This window comes from Balaenoptera borealis, assembly GCF_965194805.1.
Source record: "Balaenoptera borealis genome assembly, chromosome: 12".
NCBI lineage: Eukaryota > Metazoa > Chordata > Mammalia > Artiodactyla > Balaenopteridae > Balaenoptera > Balaenoptera borealis.
The window spans coordinates 41,212,005-41,229,643 of record NC_138869.1 but is presented as its reverse complement, the minus strand read 5'-3'; the positions used below and the strand labels follow the sequence as shown (position 1 = coordinate 41,229,643).

Here is a 17,639-nt window from a genome sequence, read left to right as displayed (position 1 = left end):
GCCTGTGCTCTAGAGCTCACAAGCCATGACTACTGAGCCCATGAACCACAACTACTGAGCCCACGTGCCCTAGAGCCCGCCCACCACAACTACATAGCCCACGTGCTGCAACTACTGAAGCCCACTGCCTAGTGTCCGTGCTCTGCAACAAGAGAAGCCACCGCAATGAGAAGCCCACGCACCACAACAAAGACCCAATGCAGCCAAAAAAATAAATAAATTTTAAAATTTTTTTTAAAAAAGAAAGGGGGAACATGACTACCAATTTTACAGGAATAAAAAGGATTATAAGGGAATTCCCCGGTGGTCCAGTGGGTAGGACTCCACACTTTCATGGCCGAGGGCCCAGGTTCAATCCCTGGTCGGGGAACTAAGATCCCACAAGCCACATGCGGCATGGCCAAAAAAAAAAAGGGGGGGAGTGGATTACAGGAGAACACTATAAACAACTGTACACCAACAAATTGAGTAACTTAGATTAAACGGACAAATTCCTAGAAACACAATCTACCAAAATGGACTAATGAAGAAACAGAATAACTGAACAGACGTATAACCAGTAAGGAGACTGAATCAGTTGTCAAAACCCTCCCAAAACAGAAAAACCTAGGACCAGATCGCTTAACTGGTAAATTTTACCATTTAAGGAATTAATACCAAGCCTTCTCAAACTCTTCCAAAAAATTAATGAGAAGGAACACTTCCTAACTCATTCTATGAATCCAGCATCACCCTGATACCAAAGCAAGACACAAAGATAGTACAAGAAAACTACAGATATTCCTTATGAATACTGATGCAAAAATTCTCAAAAAATACTTGCAAACTCAATTCAGCAGCATACTAAGAGGATTACTGTATATACCACGACCAAGTGGATTTACCCAGGTACATATGGTTCAAAATACAAAAATCAATCTATGTAACACACCACGTTAATAGAATCAGTGTGAATTAATTTTTGTGAATTAGTAGAAAACCACATGACCATGTCAACTGAGGCAAAAAGAATCTGACAAAAGTAAAATCCCTTTCATTAAAAAACACTTAATAAACTAGAAATAGAAAGAAACTTCCTCAACATAATAAATGCCAGTCATGAAAAAATCACAGCTAACACTACACTCAACCGTAAAAGTCTGACAGACTTTCTCCAAAGATTAAAAACAAGACAAGGATGTCTGCTTTCACCACTTCTATTCAACATAGTACTGGCAAGAAAAAGAAATTAAAGGCATCTGTGTTGGAAAGGAAGAAATAAAATTATCTCTGTTCACAAATGACATGATCTTATACATAAAAAGCTCTAAAGTTTCCACACACACACACACACACACACACACACAGACACACACACACACACACACACAACAACCTGTTAGAATAAATGAATTCTGCAAAGTTGCAGAATACAAAATCAATACACAAAAATCAGTTGCATTTCTATACACTAGTAATGAAAAATCTGAAAAGGAAACATATCCAGTCATTGTTTAATTGTTGACTCCTAATCATGGAGGATTATTTGCTGGGATACTTTGTAATTTTTTTGTGAGCTCACTTTTTGTGGAAATTGTTTTTTCTGTGAAAATCCCTTGTGGCCCAGATTGTGAAAGCTTCTCCACCACAGGAGTTCTGTATTTGCTTTTGCCAGACAACCAAAGAATATCACTGGTCCAAAACAATTGTTTGTTGTTAATATCTTGACTTTGGGGTTCCCAATCAAAATAGAAATTTCAAACATATACCCAAATAAGGCCCATGCCCAGAGTTTCTCAGGGGAGACTTACATGCCCATGCCCCTGCCCCTCAGAGTGGAGTCAGAGAGTGAGAAATCTATCATCTTCCCACAGAATAAAGCAGATAGTTTCCTTTTCCATTGTTTCAATGAAGGTCCTTAGGGAATCCCAGTTTTATATGGAGGTCAGGGTCCCCATTCTAATTCCTCACCCAAGATTTTGTCCCTGTCCTCAATTACCACTTTACTTTTACAGTTCCATCTTCATTTCTGGCACCTAGGAATTTCTCTAAGAGTTTATTATAGTTTACCCGAAATTTGTATTTGTGTGCAACGGGAGAGTTTGTAAGTTATCCTGGTTAGTCATCTTGATAGATCTGGGTCTTGTCCCTTCTGTATTAAAACCATTTCTTTTCTCTCTGATTCTGAAATACCATAGACTCATGGTTTTCTTCCTACCTCATGGGATGCTGTGAGAATTAAGTGATACGATGCAAATCAAATGCTTAGCACAGGACTGGCACTCAATAAACAGTAGCCATCTACCTAACTGACCATGTGGACATTTTCATCATAAAACACCTATTAACATTTTAGGGGAATCTTAATGTTCCAGAGTATAAAATCTTGAAAACGCTGGCTTAAAGGTTACACTTTCTGAGATTTCATTCTCTCCGATTTTATCCCTCTGACCTCCAATAATCTGAGACAACCCCAAAGAAAAAAAAACGTTAAAGCAGTACTCTTAATTAAGTCCCTAAAGGTCCTGTTCTCACTGGATTAAGAGCATACACTGATAAACGTAAACAGTACAAAAAACCTGGTATGTAAACAATATAAAAGTACTCTGTTCTATAACACACTTAATATAATGAAGAAACTATACAGCCAAATTTTTTTTTTCATTTTATTGATTTATTTATTTATGGCTGTGTTGGGTCTTCGTTTCTGTGCAAGGGCTTTCTCTAGTTGTGGCAAGCGGGGGCCACTCTTCATCGCGGTGCGTGGGCCTCTCATTATCGCGGCCTCTCTTGTTGCGGAGCACAGGCTCCAGATGCGCAGGCTCAGTAATTGTGGCTCACGGGCCTAGCTGTTCTACGGCATGTGGGATCTTCCCAGACCAGGGCTCGAACCCGTCTCCCCTGCATTAGCAGGCAGATTCTCAACCACTGTGCCACGAGGGAAGCCCAGCCAAATTATTTTAAATAAAAATAAAATTTAAAAGAATGATAAAGATGGCAGAGGAGTAGGATATGGAGCTCACCTTCTCCCACAAATACATCAAAAATACATCTACATGTGGAACGATTCTCACAGAACACCTACTGAATGCTGGCAGAAGACCTCAGACTTCAAAAAGGGCTAGAAAATCTCCATGTAACTGGGTAGGACAAAAGAAAAAAAAAAAGCACGAAAGGAAACGGGACAGCACCTGCATACTTGGGAGAGAACTGTGAAAAAGGAAAGGTTTCCACACACTGGGAAGTCCCCTCACTGGCAGGGAGAACAGCCCGAATGGAGGGGGAGCTCCGGAGCCTCAGGGGAGAGTGCAGCAACCAGTTTGCAGAGGGCAAAGAGGAGAGACACCAGCACAGCCAGTCGGTGCTGCCACCTGGCACTCCCCAGCCCAAGATGCTCACTCTTCCACTGAGGGGGTCAGGGGCTGAGTGCTGAGGCTTGTGCTTTGAAGGTCAGAACCGGGAAGAGGACTGGGACTGGCTGCATGGTGACAGCCTGAGGGGGCTAGGGTGTGGTGCGCTATAACCGAGGGACTATGGGAGGAAGCCTGGGCCCCCCAGAGGGGCAAGGCACCATTGTTGGGGGGCCCACGAGGAGAGGGGTGGGCCTGCCACAGAAGCTTCTTTCTCCACGCCCTCTCTCAGGCAGCAGGGCACCACCTACACAAGCTCCAGGGGTGGGCAATAGCTGCCGCTGCCATCTTGGACTCCACAGTCAGGCATGGACGGCTGGCCAAGGGTCCCAAAACCTGGCACCAACCAATGCCCCCGCCTCCCCGGAAGCACATGCAGCCCACTGGCACCAAGGGTCCCATGAGCGGGCTGCAGGCCTGCATACCCCCTAACAAGGGGATAATGACCAGCACATGCGGAGGAAAGAAACAGCAAGCACCCAAACCAAAAACAGCCCTCAGACCAAAAAAATATTAAACCCACACAAGCTATGCAGGGACGCTCCCATAATAAATAGCCCTCCAAGACTACTGTAGGTATTTGTATCTCTTAAACTCACAGAGTAAGAGAAATATAAGCAAAATGAAGAAGCAGAGGAACCACTCCCAATTAAAAGACCAAGAGAATTCCCCTGAAGGAACAAACAAAGAAACAGACCTCTTCAGTCTAACAGACACCGAGTTCAAAAAGGAGGTAATGAAAATAGTGAAGGAACTAAGAAAGGTTTTCAACAGAAATGCAGATTACTGTAAAAAGGAACTAGAAACTATAAGGAGGAGACAAGAAAAATTAGAAAATTCATTTGCTGAGGAGAAATCTAAGCTAAATGCAACGAATAGCAAAATAAATAATGCAGAAGAAAGAATAAGTGATCTGCAAGATAGAATAATAGAAATTACCCAAACAAAAGAGTAGACAGAAAACCAAATGAGGGATATCCCTGCTGGTCCAGCAGTTAAGACTCCATGCTCCCCATGCAGGGGGCCCGGGTTTGATCCCTGGTCAGGGAACTAGATCCCGCATGCTGCAACTAAGAGCCGCATGCTGCAACTAAAAGATCCTGCATGCCGCAACTAAAAATCCCACGTGCCACAACTAAAAAAAAAGATCCTGGATGCCGCAACTAAGACCCGCATGCCGCAACTAAAGATCCCACACACCGAAATGAAGACCCCGCACACGGCAACAAAGATCCCACATGCCGCAACTAAGACCCAGCACATCCAAATTAATTAATTAGTTAATTTTTAAAAAAGAAAAACAAATGAAAAAAAAATGAAAGCAACATTAACAGACCTATGGGATAATATAAACCATGCCAAAATACACATAACAGGGATTCCAGAGGGAGAAGAAAGAGAAAAGGGGATTGAAAATGTATCTGAAGAAATTATGGCTGAAAACTTCCCAAATTTAAAGAAGGAAACAGATATCCACATATACGAAGCACAGAGGGTCCCAAACAAGATGAACCCAGACAGACCTACATACCAAGATATATGATAATAAAAATGGCAAAAGTTAAAGATAAAGAGAGAATACTAAAGGCAGCAAGAGAAAAACAAAGAGTTAATTACAAGGGAAGGCCCAATATGGCTATCAGCTGATTTCTCTACAGAAATGCTGCAGGCCAGAAGGGAGTGGCAAAATATATTCAAAGTCTTGAACAGGAAAAATCTGCAACCTAGAATACTCTACCCAGCAAAATTATCATTTAGAATAGGAGGAGAAATAATTTCTCTGACAAGCAAAAACTAAAAGAATACAGCAATACTAAATCTATCCTAAAAGAAATATTGAAAGGTCTTCTCTAAAAGAAGCAGGAAGATACAGGGAGATAGCAATTGGAAAGTAAATCACTTAAATTAGCTAATATACAAATCAAAAAGGAAAAAAAAACCACCACCTATTTGTGAAAGTGATCATAAATGCAAGGAACAGCAAAAGGATAAAGATGAAGAATTAAAAAAAGGACATCAAAATCATAAAATTTGGGGAAGAACTAAGGAAATGTAGATTTTTTTTTTTTAGAATGTGTTTGGGCCTATATGACTATCAGTCTAAAGCAAGCAGAACTAGGAAGGGGTTAACCTACTTGAAAAACAGGGCAACCACAAATCAAAAACATACAATAGATTCACAAAAACCAAAAACAACCCAAGCATAAAACAAAAAGAAATCATCAAACCCCAAAAAGAAAAACAAAAAGAACAAGGAACAAACAAGGAATATAGAAACAGCTGAAAACAAAGTTTAAAATGGCAATAAATATATATGTATCAATATTACCTTAAACGTCAATGGACCGAATGCTCCATTCAAAAACAAAGAGTGGCAGACTGGATTAAAAAAACAAGAGCCTACAATATTCGACCTACAAGAGACCCATCTTAGGACAAAGGACACACACTGAAAGTGAGGGGATGGAAAAAGGTATTTCATTTCATGCAAACAGAAATGACAAGAAAGCAGGAGCTACAATATTCCTAGCAGACAAAACAGACTTTAAAACAAAGGCCAAGGACTTCCCTGGTGGTCCAATGTGTAAGACTCTGTGCCAATGCAGGGAGCCCAGGTTCGATCCCTGGTCGGGGAACTAGATAACGCATGCATGCCGCAACTAAACAGTCCGCAAGCCGCAACTAAGAGTCCTCATGCCACAACTAAGAGTCCAGTCTGCATGTCGCAACCAAGAAGTCCACATGCTGCAACTAAGATCCCACGTGCCACAACTAACACCCAGTGCAGCCAAAATAAATAAATAAATAAATATTTTAAAAATTAAAAAAATAAAACAAAGGCCATAAGAAAGATAAAGAAGGACACTATATAAAAGGATCAATATAAGAAGAAGATTTTACACTTCGTCAACATATGTGCGACTGATACAAGAGCAACCAAATACGTAAAACAAATACAGACATAACAGGAGAAATTGATGGGAATATAATAGGAGACTTTTAACACCCCACTCACATCAATGAAGAGATCTTCTAGACAGAAAATCAATAAGGCAACAGAGATCCTAAATGATACAACACTTAGATTTAATTGATATTTTCAGGATATTACATCCAAAAAAAAACCAGAATACACATTCTTTTCAAGTGCACATGGAACACTCCCTCTAGGACTGACCACATACTAGGGCACAAAACTAACCTCAACAAATTTAAGAGTACAGAAATTATTTCAAGCATCTCCTCTGAACACAATGGCATGAAACTAGAAATCAACCATAGGAAAAGAAATGAGAAAAAAATGATTACATGGAGACTAAACAACATGCTACTAAAAAGCCAATGGGTCAACAAGGAAATCAAAAAGGAAATTTAAAAAATACCTTGAGAAAAGCAACAATGAAAACACAACCATACAAAATCCATGGGATGCAGCAAAAGCAGTTCTTAGAGGGAAGTTCATAGTGACACAGTCCTTCCTCAAAAAACAAGAAAAGTCTCAAATAAACAACCTAACCTACCACTTGAAAAAATTAGAAAAAGGACAAACGAAACCCATAGTCAGCAGAAGGAAGAAAACAATAAAGATCAGAGTGGAAATAAACAGAGGTTTAAAAAACAACAGAAAGGGAATTCCCCAGTGGTCCAGTGGTTAGGACTCCGCACTTTCACTGCTGAGGGCCCAGGTTCAATCGCTGGTCAGGGAACTAGGATCCCACAAGCCACGCAGCGTGACCCCCCAAAAAAAAGAAACCAAGAGCTGGTTCTTTGAAAGGGTAAACAAAATTGACAAACCTCTGGCCAGGCTCACCAAGAAGAAAAGAGCAAGAACCCAAATAAAATAAGAAATGAAAAAGGAGAAATCTCAGCTAGTACAATAGAAATACAAAAAAACCATAGAAGAATAATATGAACAATTATATGCCAACAAATTTGACAACCTACAAGAAATAGACAACTTTCTACAAACATACAGCCCACCAAAATTGAATCAAGAAGAAACAGATGATCTGAACAGACTGATGACTAGAAGTGAAGTAGAATCTGTAATTTAAAAAACTCCCTACAAACAAAAGTCCAGGACCAGGTGCCTTCACAGGCAAATTCTACCAAACATACAAAGAAGAACTTGCACTGATTCTTCTAAAACTCTTCCAAAAGACTGAAGAGGAGGAAACACTCCCAAAGACATTCTATGAAGTCACCATCACCCTGATACCAAAATCAGACAAAGATACCAACAAAAAAGAAAATTACAGGCCAATATCTTTGATGAACATAGACGCAAAAATTCTCAACAAAATATTAGCGAACTGAATCCAACAACACATAAAAAAGATCGTACACCACAACCAAGTGGGATTCATCCCAAGTTCACAAGAACAGTTCAACATCTGCAAAGCAATCAACGTAATACACCACATAAACAAAAGAAAAGTCAAAAACCACGTGATTATCTCAATAGATGCAGAAAAAGCATTTGGCAAAACTCAACATCATCCATGATAAAAACTTTTACCAAAGTGAGTATAGAGGGAACATATCTCAACATAATAAAAGCCATTTATGACAAACCCACAGCCAATATAATACTCAGTGGTGAAAAGCTGAAAGCCTTCCCACTAAAACCTGGAACAAGACAAGGATGCCCACTCTTACCACTGCTATTCAACATAGTATTGGAAGTCCTAGCCACAGCAATCCGACAAGAAAAATAAAAGGTATCCAAATTGGAAGGGAAGAGGTAAAATTGTCACTAAATGCAGATGACATGATACTATATATAGAAAATCCTAAGAATTCCACACTAAAACAACTAGATCTTATAAAGGAATTCAGAAAAGTAGCAGGATACAAGATTAACATTCAGAAATCGGTTGCATAAATTTCTTGACACTAATGATGAAATATCAGGGACTTCTCTGGTGGTCCAGTGCTTAAGAATCCGCCATCCAATGCAGGGGACGCAGGGGCGATCCCTGGTCGGGGAACTAAGATCCCACATGCCGCAGGGCAACTAAGCCTGTGTGCTGTCAACTACTAAGCCTGCATGCCCTAGAGCCCATGCGCCACAACTGGACAGTCCGCGGGCCATGGAGCCCGTGCGGCACAACTACTAAGCCCGCAGAGTCTGGAGCCCATGTGCCACAACTAGAGAGCTTGCTCACCACAACTACTGAGCCCATGCTCTCTAGAGTCTGTGCACCACAATGAAGAGCATGCGCCGCAATGAAAGATCCTGCGTGCCGCAATGAAGATCCAGAGTGCCACAACTAAGACCCGACACAGCTAAATAAATAAATAAATATATTTTTTAAAAACCAATGAAATATCAGAAAGAGAATGTATAAAAACAAGACCTTTAAAAATCACACCAAAAAAACATAAAATACCTAGGAATAAACCTGACCAAGGAAGTGAAAGACTTATATGCTGAGAACTGTAAAACATTACAAAAGGAAATTAAAGAGAATGCAAAGAAATGGAAAGATATCCCATGCTCTTGGATTGGAAGAATTAATATTATTAAAATGGCAATACTACCCAAAGCAATCCACAGATTTAAAGCAACCCCTATCAAATTACCCATGACATTTTTTGCAGAACTAGAACAAATAATGCAAAAATTCATATGGAGCCATAAAAGACCCAGAATTGCCAAAGAAATCCTGAGGAAAAAATACAAAGCAGGAGGCATAACTCTCCCAGGCTTCAGACAATACTACAAAGGTACAGTAATCAAAACAGTGTGGTAGCAGTACAAAAACAGACATATGGATCAATGGAACAGAATAGAGAGCCCAAAAATAAACTTACACACCTACATTCAATTAATCGTGGACAAAGGAAGCAAGACTATAAAATGGGAAAAAGACAGTCTCTTCAGCAAGTGGTACTGGGAAAGTTGGACAGCCACATGTAAATCAGTGAAGTTAGGAGAGCCACATGAAAATCAGTGAAGTCAGGACACACACTCACACCATGCACAAAAATACTCAAAATGGTTTAAAGACTTGAACATAAGACATAATACCATAAACTCCTAGAAGAAAGCACAGGCTAAACATTCTCTGACATAAATTGTACCAATGGTTTCTTAAGTCAAGTCTCCCAAGGCAACAGAAATAAAAACAAAAATAAAATGGGACCTAATCAAACTTAAAAGCTTTTGCACAGCAAAGGAAATCATTTAAAAGAAATGAGGGACTTCCCTGGTGGTCCAGTGGCTAAGACTCCACACTCCCAATGCAGGGGGCCCAGGTTCAATCCCTGGTCAGGAAACTAGATCCCACATGCTGCAACTAAGAGTTCGCATGCCACAACTAAAAGATCCCACATGTCGCAACTGAAGATCCTGTACACAGCAACAAGGATCCCACATGTGGCAAGGAAGATCCCACACGCGGCAACGAAGATCCCGCACATGGCAACTAAGAACCAGCACAGCCAAATAAATAAATAAATGTTAAAAAAAAAAAAAAAAAGAAAAACCTACAGAATGGGAGAAAATATTTGAAATGATGCGACCAAAACTGCTTAATCTCCAAAATATACAAACAGCTCATACAACTCAACAAAAAAACAAACAACCCAATTGAAAAATCGACAGAAGATCTTAATAGACATTTCTCCAAAGAAGACATGCAGATGGTCAGTAGGCACGTGAAAAGATGCTCAACATCACTAATTATTAGAGAAATGTGGAACAAAATTAAAATGAGGTACCACCTCACACCAGTCAGAATTGCCATCGTTAAAAAGTCTACAAATAACAGGGACTTCCCTGGTGGCATAGTGGTTAAGAATCCGCCTGCCAATGCAGGGGACACGGGTTCAAGCCCTGGTCCAGGAAGATCCCACATGCCGCGGAGCAACTAAGCCCGTGTGCCACAACTACTGAGCCTGCGCTCTAGAGCCTGCGCGCCACAACTACTGAAGCCCGTGTGCCTAGAGCTCCACAACAAGAGAAGCCACCGCAATGAGAAGCCTGCGCACTGCAATGAAGAGTAGCCCCTGCTCGCTGCAACTAGAGAGAGCCTGCGTGCAGAATGAAGACGCAACACAGCCATTTATTTATTTATTTATCTTTTTTTTTTTTTTTTTAAAGTCTACAAATAACAAATGCTGGAGAGGGTGTGGAGAAAAGGGCACCCTCCTACAATGTTGGTGGTAATGTAAGTTGGTGCAGCCACTATACTGGAAAATAGTATGGAGGTTCCTCAGCAAAGTAAAAATACAGTTACCATATGATCCAGCAATCCCACTCTTGGGCATATACCCAGACAAAATTATAATTCAAAAAGACAGGGGCTTCCCTGGCGGCACAGCGGTTAAGAATCCGCCTGCCAATATAAGGGACACAGGTTTGAGCCCTGCTCCGGGACGATCCCACATGCCGTGGAGCAACTAAGCCCATGAGCCACAACTACTGTGCCTGCACTCTAGGGCCCGTGAGCCACAACCACTGAGCCCACGTGCCACAACTACTGAAGCCCACGCGCCTAGGGCCCGTGCTCCGCAGCAAGAGAAGCCACCGCAATGAGAAGCCCGCCCAATGCAACGAAGAGTAGCCCCCACTCGTCGCAACTAGAGAAAGCCCAAACGCAGCAACAAAGACCCAACACAGCCAAAAATAAATAAATAAAAAGATACAGGTACCCCTATGTTCATAGCAGCACTATTCACAATAGCCAAAACATGGAAACAACCGAAAGGTCCATCGACAGATGAATGGATAAAGAAGATGTGGTACATATATATAACGAAATACGACTCAGCCATAAAACAGAACGAAATTATGATATTTGCAGCAACATGGATACAACCTGAGATTATCATACTAAGTAAAGTCAGACAGAGAAAGACAAATATCACGTGATATCACTTATATGTGGAATCTAAAATATGGCACAAATGAGCCCATCTACAAAACAGAAACAGACTCACAGACATAGAGAACAGACTTGTGGTTACCAAGGGGGGTGGAGGGAGGGAGAGGGATGGACTGGGAATTTGGGGTTAGCAGATGCAAACTATTACATTTAGAACAGACAAACAACAAGGTCCTACTGTATAGCACAGGGAACTATATCTAGTCTCCTGGGATAAACCATAATGGAAAAGAATATTAAAAAAAAAAAAAGAATGTATATATGTATACAAATAAGTCACCTTGCTGTACAGCAGAAATTAACACAGCATTGTAAATCAACTATACTTAAAAAAAAAGAGCAGCAAGCATAAACAGAAAACAATAAAACAAAATAAAATTTAAAGCTATTTCAACATCTGTGAAAGTACAATCCAGCAACTTTTTTAAACAGCAGCTAGACTACAATCAATTTAGTAACTTACAACCAGCTCTTAAAAAGAAATGAAATAGAAACTATAAGGATGCACTACACAAAGGGGTAAACAATGTTCAAGAAAACTCTCTGATACATATAATGTATGGGTTGCAATGTAAAACAAAATGTACCCAGCTTTTGGAAAAAAAAAAAAAGTAAAATGTGTAACTATCGGTTCAGAAAGTTTGAGAAACACTGCTCTAAAGCAGTGAATCTTTTTTTTTAATAAATTTATTTATTTTATTTATTTTTGGCTACACTGGGTCTGCATTGTTGCACGCAGATTTTCTCTAGTTGCGGCGAGTGGGGGCTACTCTTCGTTGCGGTGCGCAGGCCTCTCATTGCAGTGGCTTCTCTTGTTGCAGAGCTCTAGAGCGCAGGCTCAGTAGTTGTGGCGCATGGGCTTAGCTGCTCCGTGGCATGTGGGACCTTCCCAGACCAGGGCTCTAACCCGTGTCCCCTGCACTGGCAGGCGGATTCTTAACCACTGTGCCACCAGGGAAGCCCTAAAGCAATGAGTTTTAACTGTAGCTTTGTGAAACACCAGTTGCCAATCTGTCTAAAAATAATGATTTTGTTTTCTTTTTCTTCTTTTTTTTTGGGGGGGGGGGGCGCTGCACTGCGCAGAATGCAGAATCTAAGTCCCCTGACCAGGGATCGACCCTGTGCCCCCTGCAGTGGAAGTGTGGAGTCTTAACCACTGGACCGCCAGGGAAGTCCCCAAAAATAATGATTTCTGACTCATTAATTTACACACTATAATTAAATGTTTTTAAAGAAGTAAAACATTGATTCACACCAAAATATGTGCATAGGATATTTCTGAAAGGTAAAGAACATCATATAATCCAGCGGTAAGGTCTCACAAGGTTAGAGGTTTATAATCCACGCTCTAGGACATTGGATTCAAGGCAATGTTATTTCCAACCTAATTATGATTATCTTTGAATAATTCACTTCTTTCAACTTAATAAAAATCAGTTATTAAGAAACAAAACTGTTCTAGGACTTCCCTGGTGGTGCGGTGGTTAAGAATCTGCCTGTCAATGCAGGGGACATGGTTTCAAGCCCTGGTCAAGGAAGATCCCACATGTCCAGGAGCAACTAAGCCCATGCACCACAACTACTGAGCCTGCGCTCTAGAGCCCATGAGCCACAACTACTGAAGCCCGCTCGCCTAGAGCTCATGTTCCACAACAAGAGAAGCCACCACAATGAGAAGCCCACTCACCGCAACAAAGAGTAGCCCCTGCTCGCCTCAACTAGAGAAAGCCCGCGCGCAGCAACAAAGACCCAATGCAGCCAAATAAATAAATAAATAAATTTATTGAAAATAAATAAATAAATAAAATAAAAATACAAAACTGTTCTTGCAGAGAGCTTTATTATTCAAAATATCCCTTCATGCTTCCAACATCCAGAGGGTATTCACTTCATTCTAAACATACAATAAAACTATAAAGAATCAGAGATGATTTTCCTACAATGACAACCAGGAAACTTTTACAAAGCACAGTAAAATCATCTGTAATCTTCTATAAATCTTGCATATAACAAATACACTGCTGTAAGTGCTTCATTTTCATCCTGCTTTTCAAACGAACTCACATAAAAAAAAAAAAAGAACTCGCATTAAAACATTTTTGACAGGAGATAGATTTTTTTGGTCTCCCACAGTGGTAGCTAATTAGAGATTTTTAAATCTAGTCTACACAATACTGCAAACTATAGCATTAATAACAATGTTATTCTCTAAAATACATTATGTGGTACAATTCCGTAATAAAATTTTCTTAAAAGTTAAGAAAATCTGTTTCCAGATCTTTTGCTCGGCTTATGCATTTAACTATACTGAGACTTCCAGATTTTTTCAGAAGATTAAATTTTTAGTGTCTTTAAAAGCAAAGAAAGCTATATGGCATACGCAGTTCACACTGAAATTCTTAATGCTAAGAGCCAAAATATCGACATTACTTCTAAAAACACAGCAACTAATTTTTGACAATTGAAATATACACAGTAGCTAACAAATTACCATTTTCTGGTCTTCATAGCACTTATCCTTACTTGAAATTATCAGTTTGTCTCTGTTCTTCCAAACATATAAATGTAAGCTCCTATCTTGCTGACAAAATATTCCCAGCACATAGCATAAAACACAGCACAGCACAGCCTTCAGAGTGAATATTAAATACTGTCAAGGGCTTCCCTGGTGGCGCAGTGGTTAGGAATCCGCCTGCCAATGCAGGGAACACGGGTTCGTTCCCCGGTCCGGGAAGATCCCACATGCCGCGGAGCAGCTAGGCCCGTGAGCCACAACTACTGAGCCTGCGCGTCTGGAGCCTGTGCTCCGCAACGGGAGAGGCCGCGACAGTGAGTGGCCCCCGCTTGCCACAACTAGAGAAAGCCCTCGCACAGAAACGAAGACCCAACACAGCCAAAAATAAATAAATAAATAAATTAAAAAAAAAAAAAAAAAATACTGTCAAGAATAGGACAGCCTTCCTCAGAACAGAATGTCCTCATCACCGGGGAAGACTACTCATCATTAAGAAGAAGAGTCTGAATTATTAGAGAAATGCAAATCAAAATTACAATGAGGTAACCTCACATCAGTCAGAATCACCAATATTAAAAAATCTACAAACAATAAATGCTGAAGAGGGTGTGGAGAAAAGGGAACCCTCCTACACTGTTGGTGGGAATGTAAATTGGTACAGCCACTATGGAGAACAGTATGGAGGTTCCTTAAAAAAAACTAAAAATAGAACTACCATGTGACCCAGCAATCCCACTATGGGCATATACGCAGAAAAAAACCATAATTCAAAAAGATACATGCACCCCGACATTCCCTGCAGCACTATTTACAATAGCCAAGACATGGAAGCAAGCTAAATGTCCACTGACAGAGGAATGGATAAAGAAGATGTGATACATATATGCAATGGAATATTACTCAGCCATAAAAAGGAACGAAATAGGGCTTCCCTGGTGGCGCAGTGGTTGAGAATCTGCCTGCTAATGCAGGGGACAAGGGTTCGAGCCCTGGTCTGGGAAGATCCCACATGCCGTGGAGCAACGAGGCCCGTGAGCCACAACTACTGAGCCTGCGCATCTCAAGCCTGTGCTCCGCAACAGGAGAGGCCACGATAGTGAGAGGCCCGCACACCGCGATGAAGAGTGGCCCCCGCTTGCCGCAACTAGAGAAAGCCCTCGCACAGAAACGAAGACCCAACACAGCCAAAAATAAATAAATTAATTAAAAAAAAAAGAAAAGGGGGCTTCCCTGGCGGCGCAGTGGTTGAGAATCTGCCTGCCAATGCAGGGGACACGGGTTCGAGCCCTGGTCTGGGAAGATCCCACATGCCGCGGAGCAACTAGGCCCGTGAGCCACAATTACTGAGCCTGCGCGTCTGGAGCCTGTGCTCCGCAACAAGAGAGGCCGCGATAGTGAGAGGCCCGCGCACCGCGATGAAGAGTGGCCCCCACTTGCCGCAACTGGAGAAAGCCCTCGCACAGAAAACAAAGACCCAACACAGTCATAAATAAATAAATAAACCCAAAAAAAAAAAAAAAAAAAAAAAGAAAAGGAACGAAATAACATCATTTGCAGTGACGTGGATGGACCTAGAGATTGTCATACAGAGTGAAGTCATAAAGAGAAAGACAAATACCGTATAATATCGCTTGTATGTGAAATCTACAAAAATGGTACAGATGAACTTATTTGCAACGCAGAAATAGAGTCACAGATGTAGAAAACAAACTTATCGTTACCAAGGGGGAAGGGAGGGTGGGATGAATTGGGAGATTGGGAATGATACATATATGCTACTATATACAAAACAGATAACTAATGAGAACCTACTGTATAGCACAGGGAACTATACTCAGTGCTCTGTGGTGACCTAAATGGGAAGGAAATCTAAAAAAGAGTGGATATACATATATGTATAACTGATTCACTCTGCTATACAGCAGAAACTAACACAACGTTGTAAAGCACCTACATTCCAATAAAAAAAAAAAAAAGGAATAAGAGTTTGAATAAGATCATAAATCGTTAAATCCACAAATCCGTATCTAAAAACATATGATCTTAAGATTTTAAAAAAGACTACAGCACCCAAGCAGCAAGTACTCATTAAAATAGTTATTTAAAAATTTTTTTTATTGTGTCTTAATTCCTTAAGATTCTATAATATAGATTACCACTATAATAAGAAAAAACTATAACAATTATTTTAACAAAGAAAAACAGATCAGCATTCAACTAAAAAATAAAATGTTGACTTTTCTTTTTAGTAAGTACCTTTTCTTGAAAGACGACAGCAGTTTCTAGCCCTGGCATGATGTCCAGTAGGAGTCTGCAAGCGGCAGTGTTTAAAGGGGGCTCTCGGCTTGTCATCACATATGCATTCACCAGCTGTAAAGAAAAGGAGTACTTCTCATCTGAAATTCAACCCAATCAAATTAATAACATCTAATAAATCCTTAATACATTCCCATAGCTTGCCTAAAGGGTATTAAAGAAGACTATACCTAACATTACTAATTAAACCTCTAATTATTAGAAATAGTTATGATCCTGCTGAGCCATGATAATACCATATAATTTATTCTGCCACTTTAAAGTCAAATCCCCCTAAAACAACTCAGCAACCATAGAAATTAAAGCTCAAGGAGTATCACAAAGAAAACACCCCCCATCCTCATATACACTTTTTCAGAAGGATAAAACAGGGCAAGATAAGCCTCCCCTCACCCCTCCCTGATTCTTGACAATAGTTAACGAAAAAATTTGAGTTTTATATTTTATATATATAAATGTATCAATAAAACTTTCCTTTTGGCACTCATCAAATAAATACTGGATCTCTAAGTGGCACTGTGTTCTATTGCTGGGTATACAACAGTGAATAAGACAAAGTCCCACCATCAAAGGGTTCATAATCCAAAAGAGGTGACAGCTGGAAAAACAAATATCATTAAGTACAGGATGCTACAGAAGCGAGAACATGAAGGACAAGTAGGAATAGCTAAGGAGGAGTGGGAAAGAGAGGAGGGCCAAAGGTCAGGAACTGAAAATGAGAGAACAGAGGCCATGAGATTGGGTTTATAAACCAAAATAAAAAATTTAAAATTTATCTTGAGAGCAATGGGAAAGCACTAATGGATTTTAAGCAAGAGACTGCCATGATCATTTTTTGCATTTGATAAAGATTTTCGGGATATAAGTAAAGAATGGGTTGGGACAAGATAAGAAGAGAAACCAATTAAGAGGCTATTGCAGTATCAAGAGATGGTGGTAGCTAACCTAAGGTCTGGCAACAAGGGCAGAAAGAAGTGGAGGGATTTGTGAAGGTTAAGGGGGAGGGCACAATAAGACCTGTAAGTTCACTGAATAAAAAAGCTTAGAGGAATAAAGGATAACTTCCAGCTGGCTAGGAAAGGACACCATTACTGAGCTAGACCATAAGAGAAACAGACTGTGGGGCAAACAATTAGACATGCAGAATTCAAGGTGCCTGTGGGAAATATTCATGTGGGAACGTCTAGAAGGCAGCTGGAAGTGATCTGAAGCAGAGAAGAGACACCAATGATAAAGAAATAAAATTGGGAATTAATATAATACAGATAAAAATAATAGCTAATAATTACTGAGCCCTCATATGCCAGGTTCTGCACTAAGCACTTTTCATGCTTAATTTCATTCAAGGATTACAAAAACATTTTAAGGTAAGAACTATCATCCCTATTTTATAGATTAGGGAAATAAAGCTTCGAGAAAATAAAGCTTGGAGAGGCTTAAGTTGCCTAAAGATCAAAATGTCAATGAAGAGTGCACTTAAACCCAAAACATGGACCCCAAAGCCCATGCTCTCAAGCATCATGCTAT

The 17,639-nt window shown here is 40.3% G+C and overlaps 1 protein-coding gene across 7 annotated transcripts in view; it reads right to left on the bottom strand.

The window, feature by feature from the left end:
• Positions 1–17,639, bottom strand: part of DCAF1 (DDB1 and CUL4 associated factor 1) — an 82,790-nt gene that overhangs the window by 47,104 nt on the left and 18,047 nt on the right. For all 7 annotated transcript variants that reach the window (XR_014232809.1, XM_082348138.1, XM_082348134.1 and 4 more), the window contains one exon: positions 16,053–16,166. Coding sequence is in view for 6 of the 7 variants with exons in the window: in XM_082348138.1 (XP_082204264.1) it covers positions 16,053–16,166 (114 nt within the window). In the remaining variant the exon portion in view is untranslated. The remainder of the gene's footprint in view (positions 1–16,052; positions 16,167–17,639) is intronic.